Source organism: Oncorhynchus nerka, linkage group LG17 (assembly GCF_034236695.1).
Source record: "Oncorhynchus nerka isolate Pitt River linkage group LG17, Oner_Uvic_2.0, whole genome shotgun sequence".
Taxonomy (NCBI): Eukaryota; Metazoa; Chordata; class Actinopteri; order Salmoniformes; family Salmonidae; genus Oncorhynchus; species Oncorhynchus nerka.
The window spans coordinates 43,210,882-43,218,648 of NC_088412.1; the positions used below are offsets into that span (position 1 = coordinate 43,210,882).

General features: G+C 41.6%; 1 protein-coding gene across 2 annotated transcripts in view; it reads left to right on the forward strand.

Annotated features, from left to right (window-relative positions):
- The window catches only part of LOC115145293 (anoctamin-8-like), a 58,447-nt gene extending 53,364 nt beyond the window's left edge, over window positions 1-5,083 (forward strand). The window contains exons 18-19 of one of the 2 annotated variants that reach the window (XR_010459460.1): window positions 236-3,949; window positions 4,105-5,083. Coding sequence is in view for 1 of the 2 variants with exons in the window: in XM_029686753.2 (XP_029542613.2) it covers window positions 236-943 (708 nt within the window). In the remaining variant the exon portion in view is untranslated. Of the gene's footprint in view, window positions 1-235 lie in introns of both variants that reach the window. The other variant, XM_029686753.2, reaches the window with a different exon arrangement.
- The last annotated feature ends 2,684 nt before the right edge of the window (window positions 5,084-7,767 follow it).

Genomic DNA, 7,767 nt, shown 5'->3' on the forward strand with positions numbered 1-7,767 from the left:
CCAGTTGTCACAAAGTGACCCAGTAACCCAAAGTGATACAGTAACTCGCCCTAGAGCTCAAAGAGCAAGCAGAGGCACATTGGGTAGGAAAACTCCCCAGAAAAGAAACCATCCTCTTCTGGCTGTACCTGGTAGAGGTGAAGAGTGAATAGATAGTTTCTCGGTTCAGAGTGCGCACAGTTTTGTCAGACTGTGACTGTATGAGTTGTTGTAACGGTTGTTTCTCTCCCTACAGAGGCACGAGCGGCAAGCACAGCAACACTATCAACAGCTACAGAGGAGGAAGAGAGAGGAGGAGGAAAGGCAGAGGCAGGCGGAGTATCAGGCTCGCAGGGAAAGGGAGAGAGATGAGGGGAAGGACTCCTCTGGGGGAGACCACCACCACGACAAGAGCCATAGGGGGAAGTCCCGCACTGGGGGGGGTGGAGGGGGGGACAAGCCCAAGAGGCCCAGCTCCCTCTTGGCCAACAACAACGTGATGAAGCTCAAACAAATCATCCCCTTACAGAACAAGTTCTCCTCAAGCAGCGCGCGCTCCCCTCAGTCTCCCACCGGAAACGAACCCAAGCTCCCCGGGTTCCTTAGCTTCAAGTTCCTCAAGTCGCCCGAGAATAAGAAGGAAGCGGCAGCGACCGCTGCTGCAGTAGCGGCAGCCACGGCAACGAATAACACGATGTCTGCGACCTTCCCAAGTGGTAACCAGGAGTGGTCTCAGTCGCCAAGCAAGTCATTCAACCCGGGGAAACTGTTTAACTTTGGGAAGTCGGAGGGGGGCTCCTGTGTGAATGGGACCCAGTTACCCCGACCAGGAGAGGGGTCCCAGGTGTCTGACAAACAGCTCACCAAGTCTGACCTGAATGGGGTGACGGGCGAGAGCCGTTCACCTGGAGGGGACGCAGGGGAGAAGGAACACCACACAGACTCCCCGGACCGTAAAGTCTAGTCTCTCTTTGGAAAGAGATAATAAACTGCTGTGAGAACTTAACTTGATATATCTACTACAAGGAACAAATAAGTGGGGTGAAAAGGCCAAGCCTCTCCATGCTGTCTGAGGTTGTGTATGTAGACACTGCCTAGAGGATGTGAGGGGAATGGGCTGATGGCGATGATGATGAAAACATAACCCGTGCGCGTATAGAGACACACACATACCTCACTTTTGTCTGCAATACATATAGACATGCATGAGCTGTGTTTCTAAAACTTTTTTGGGGAAAAAGGGAGAGCAGTTTATCTTGATTTATTCTCATCTGAAAATTTAAATCCTCTTGGTAGCCATCTTGCCACTGAAACATAATAGCCTAGTTTTGGGGGAGAGAAGGAAAAACATTTATCAAAGGCATAATGAGACCTTTCGTAGCATCCACAAAATGGTCGCCTGATCTCTTACAAATTTTGAACTATGAAGGACTATCAGCTTTTCTACTTAAACGAAGCGGCTTTGCTAGCCGTGCAATATCAATCAGTGTTTCAAATTTGAGCAGTACTGCAAAACACGTCAAGTTCATTCTCATCCGCCTCATCTCCCATTTAAAGACATACATGAAGTGCTATGAGCTTTATTTACAAAGCAAAAAGAACCACCCGAGCTTAGTATATACCTCCCAAGAAAACAACAGGAATATCTGAAGTGTATGTCTGACAGTGAGAGTGGATGTTGTGAAAGGCCGAGATGAAAGTCGTTTGATAAAAGACAACCATGTGTTCTAGGGAGAGAGGAAAAGAAAGAGCGGGAGAGAATGGCAGTTGTTTTGACTGATGCCTGCCCAGGAAACTGAGAGTCCGATGAAGGAAGATGCCACAGGATGTTGACGTGGATCTGTGTGTAGACTAGACAGTATACAGTATGTGCTATGGAGAGTTTGGGTTACTGTAGTCTACTGTGTGCCATTCTAATATCTCCCCATTCAAGCCGGTAGAGAGACACATTATAGACAGTATACTAATCCTGGCACTCCATTTCAACACAAAGATCTGACTAGATTAGTGAGATAGAAAGAGAGAACATTTGCACTAAACCCCGAAGTACTGCACTGAGACAGCAGAGCTTGTTCTGCAGGTGTAAGGAAGGACCATACCAGCCTGGCTCATAACACAACCTAACATATGCAAACACTTGCTTTTTTTATCGCTAGTATTTTATACTGATGCTGTTGTTATTTCATCTGGATGGCTGATGATCCCAATGTCATTTGGGATGTTGCCAAAGCAGTACCTTTCTGGCATGTGAGAACATAGTTACATTTCTGGAGATCCCAGATTTCTAAATTCCTTTTATAAGAAAAACCAAAGGGATTATTCAACCATCTTTATTTTCTATAATGTGGCCAGAGGATGGTGCCAAGAGAACAAGAAAGTGGTTTATACGTCTCTAATTTAGAGTATGGTGGCATTGTCCTTGGATACTGATCAACAGTCAGTTGTGTGTCCCCCACCCCTACTGTTCAATTTTGGATTTGGGGAAGGTAATCTAACATTAGATCTGTGCCTATAAACTCATAGTACATCTAGTCTTCTTCATTGAAGAGAAGAACCACTGCAATTCACAGCAGATATTCAGCACAGAGACATGCTATAAACTAACTTTGCACCTCCACGTCATCCTCTTTGGCTAGGATCTTTGCAATAATATAGTATTGGAGGGACATAGTGGCTCAGCCATATACACTAGTCTTCTACTGGTCCATGCCTTAGCCAACTGCATCTCTTGTTCCACCACCCACATTTTTCGATCTCCTCCACCTTACCTGGCTTCTCAGTGTGGGTATTAACATCTCATCTCTCCTCTCTCCATCTGGGCTGAACCAGACACACACCTGTCTCCCTTCTGAAATAGGAAACCTAATCTAAGGAAGCTTCCCTGGTACACTGTCCTTTTCATCTCTCTCTGTGCTTTAAATATGAGACGAGGTTACCTAAAATGCCTATCAAATATGAATTTTGGCAAAAACATGCATAAACTTTCATTTTGCATGGATTGCCTTGCTGTAATTATACAAGCTACAAAATAATGTCATGCTTCTGCAATGAAACTCAATATGGTATTTCAGCCTGGTCTCATAGACTAGACATAACATAGTACATGTACATCCGGGACACTCAAGTTAGTATGATATATTATGTTTAGTATGGTTACTTATCTCATCATGGACAATTTATAGTTAATTAGCAACTTGAACTACTTACTACTTTTTAGCTACTTTGCAACTACTTAGTATGTTAGCTAACCCTTCCCCTAACCCTTTAGCCTAACCCTTCCCCTAATCTTAATCCTTTTAGCAAACCCTAACCCTTTAACCTTAACCCCTAGCCTAGCTAATGTTCGTAACATATACATTTAGCAAATTCGTAACATATTGGACGTTTTGCAAATTTGTAACATAATAATACGAATTGTAATTTGTAACATATCATACAAAGTTGGTGATGGACATCACAAATTAATACATATCATACGACATCATACTAAGTGGAGTTTCTTAGATTTACGTACAGAATGATAAGAAATGCTCTGAGACCAGGTTGAGTATTTTCATGCATATGATTGAAACAATGAGTATTGAGCTCTGACTGACTGAACTAGTACTGGTAGTAGTAGTTACATGAGAATGTATTTGAGCTGAAAAGGCACTTCAAGGAAACAGAAAGAGCAGTTGTTTGGGACCTTATCATTACATTTCCCCCTCACTCTACAGCCATTAAGTAATTCTGTACAAATAACAAGGAAACCATTTGATTACTATCATCGTCACCATACATTTGTGAATAATGCCAAATAACTAGGCCACGGATGACACGATTGAGACATGATTTCAATTGTGTTCTCTTTTACTGCAGCTGCTTAGTCAGACACATTTGGAAGTGTTTGATCAGGTTTTCTGTCATGGATGACTGTTACTAACAATAGTCTATGGTACACCTGCCCGCCGCAGCTCTGGAACCAGACTAGGTTGGTTTCTTTGTTTGTTTCACCTTTGATACAGGTTGTATCTTCGTAGTTCTGAATGGCTTCCTCTATTTCCCTGATCTGAAAGAAATGGACAAGCTAAAGCAAATTCCCAGCAGGCAACTAACATGTTGCTTTTACCTGTCCGGTATTTTCAGATAAGTGCCGATGATGGAAAGGAGACGAGGAGCTCAGGCCATGTTAGTAAGACCATCGAGATGCAGCCTGCCTTGGGTCAGTGGCCGTCCATATCCTTTGACCTCACTAAACACGTTGACCCTTTTATCAGACAGAGCTTCTTAGAAGTAGTGAAATGGTTCATGTCAGTATCAATGCAACTATACGTATTTTAAAACTGTAAGGAAGTACTCTGAAAGAGTTTACCTTTTGATGTTCTATCATTGCACTGCTTAGTTACAAATATTACAAGGGTTATGAGAAGAGAACTGAGGCCGTGTTTAGACTTGACAGTTGACTTGACAGTTCAGTTTAATATCCGATCAGAGTTCTGGATCATGGTATTACGAATGCGTCGTGTCTACACCTATATTTAATGTGTCTACCGTGTCCGGATTCCCTTATCCCACGCTACATTCAAATGCCAGTATGCATTCTACAAATGGTGGAATAGGCCAAATATGATACCAACACAACAACTGATGGCAGTAGCTAACTAGCCAGCTAAACTCTGTAGCTAGCCAGCAAGCAACGCTAAAGGAATTGCAAACAGGTTAGCTAGCTGGCGAGCATTTACGAGGCCAGCAAACACATTCCTTGCACGCTAGGAATGTATTTCCTCCAACTTTATAATGAAAAGGTCCCTCTCAGTCCCAAAACATACGTTTTCTGGAGACTTGTGGGAGGAGTGCTGTTGATGCCGTGAAGTGGTGTTCAGGTGTACTGTAGAGCTACCAGTATGTAGACCCCTTCCCTTAAACCTCTTAACTAAAATTTTTAAAAACATATTCACAACAGCCTCACTGACAAGACATCATGTTCTCTTCCAATGTACCACTGTACAAAAAAAATCTTTATTTTCAAGAAAAATATAATACTGGGAAATGGGATTATTTATTTTATTTTGTCATATTTTTTGTAAGATTTGAAAATAGATAATAAAACAAATGTAAACTGAAATGTTCATTTCTTTCTTCCCTGAAACATGAATGTATGAAACAAATGTACATTTACATTGTTTCAATTACATAACGGAAACAACTTTTTAAAAATGTGTATTATAATTTTTGGGTACTTTTTACTCATTTTTCTCCACAATTTTTGAGATATCCAATTGGTAGTTACAGTCTTGTCCCATCGCCGAGAGAGAGGCGAAGGTCGAGAGCCATGCATTCTCGAAGCATGACCCTGTCAAGCCGCACTGCTACTTTTTCTGTAGAGCAGCAGCGCGTGCTATAGAGCAGCAGCGCGTGCTATAGAGCGCGATGATAGAGCGCGATGGGACAAGGACATCCCGGCTGGCCAAACCCTCCCCTAACACGGACAACTGTGTGCCGATTGTGCGCCACCTCATAGGTCTCCCGGTCATGGCCAGCTGCGACACAGCCTGGAATTGAACCCTGGTCTGTAGAGATGCCTCAAGCACTGCAATGTTAGTTTCCAGCAGCGGTCTACTTTTCAATCGTTTTTTTTTTTTTTTGAGCGAAGCTGAAAAGAACATTTGACCTACATAAGTTAGTTGTTTCGAGACATACGCATCTATGGGGCAAAACAGACGGGGTTGGCTTAGACTGTTGACAAGTAAACTATATTTAATCTCCAAATGTTTATTGAAAACAAATACATTTGCACAATGAGCACTTGTCTCTCAAATACATATATACAGTTGTTGGTATCGCTAGCTAGCAAATCTTTGCCATATAGGCATAGACATGACATCAGTCAAAACAAGACATGGCTTCAATAACAAGATATGAACTGAAACAAGCCACCTACGATCCCCCAAAAGGCAGCTTCTTTCATTGTTGCAATTTTTCTGACTTTTCAGAATCATAACGTGCACCTTCCGGCCACATCGATGTGCGCCCATAATTTTCATGATGTTGTCAGCCAACCCATCTATACACAATAAAACAGGGCAAGGTGTAGCATGTGTATTGAGAACAGTCTAGTAGAAGCATAACATGTCTTTATGCTTCAAAGTCAGAGGATGGCAAGTAGACCTACAGAAGGAACATCACTGACAACAGTCAACTCACTTCGATTGCAGCATCTGGAAAATACATTTGCAGTGATTTTGTTGAGCAGTGTAAATATTAACATAGGTCTGGGGCCTGTTCTGAAGGGTGCAACGTTACAGAAAATGTATAGAAATGTATTATATAGAGCAGATTAGAGGTTGACCGATTATGATTTTTCAACACCGATACTGATTATTGGAGGACCAAAAAAAGCAGATGGCGATTAATCAACCCATTTTATTAGGTTGTAGTTATAGGAATTATGATGCGGTGATTATTTCTCTCTATACCATTTGTATTTCATATATCTTTGACTATTGGATGTTCTTATAGGCACTTTAGTATTGTCAGCCTAATCTCGGGAGTTGATAGGCTTGAAGTTATAAACAGAGCTGTGCATCAAGCATTGCTAAGAGCAGCTGGCAAACGCAGTAAAATGCTGTTTGAATGAATGCTTACGAGTCTGCTGCTGCCTTCCACCACTCAGTTAGACTGCTCTATCAAATATCAAATCATAGACTTATAATATAATAAACACAGAAATACGAGCCTTTGGTCATTAATATGGTCAAATCCGGAAACTATAATTTTGAGGGGGAAAAAAGTTTATTCTTTCAGTGAAATACGGAACCGTCTGTATTTTATTGAATGGGTGGCATCCCTAAGTCTAAATATTTATGTTACATTGCACAACCTTCAATGTCTATGTAAGGTTCTGGCAAATTAGCTCACAGTTCGCATGGAGCTGCGGCCCAAACTGTTGCATATACCCGGACTCCAGCTTGCACTGAACGCAAGAGAAGTGACACAATTTCCCTAGTTAATATTGCCTGCTAACATGAATTTCTTAACTAAATATGCAGGTTTAAAAATATATACTTTTAAGAAAGGCATTGCTGTTCGTGGTTAGGTACATTTCTGCAACGATAGTGTTTTTTTTCATGAAGGTGCTTTTGTTAAATCACCCGTTTGGCGAAGTTGAAGTAGGCTGTGATTCGATGATAAATTAACAGGCACCACATTGATTATATGCAACGCAGGACAAGCTAGTTAAACTAGTAGTATCATCAACCATGTGTAGTTAACTAGTGATTATGTGAAGATGTTTTTTTATTAGATAAGTTTAATGCTAGCTAGCAACTAGGTCCTTTTGACGCGCTGCACTCGCGTAACAGGTGGTCAGCCTGCCACGCAGTTTCCTCATGGATTGCAATGTAATTGGCCATAATCGGCATCCAAAAAGGCCAATTACCGAATGTTATGAAAACTTTAAATCGGCCCTAATTAATCGGCCATGCCGATAAATCGGTCGATCTCCAGAGCAGATATTAATCATGTCATCTCTTTTCATGGCTATTTTATCTTCAATGTTGTGAATGTAAACCAGCACTAGTACCAACTATATCTCTGGAACAAGGCAGGATGGCGACTGCACCTATTTTAGCGTTCCATGGCAAGTGGTCTGTTACGTATCATACCATCTTTATTCCCTTATCCTCTTCTCCACACAACTTTTTCTTCTTCAAGATCACAAACATTGGGTAGCAGTGCTTCTCTTAACATTTAATAACAGCATCTAGTATAATATCCATGTAGCTACGTGTATTCATTTTTACAAAAAGG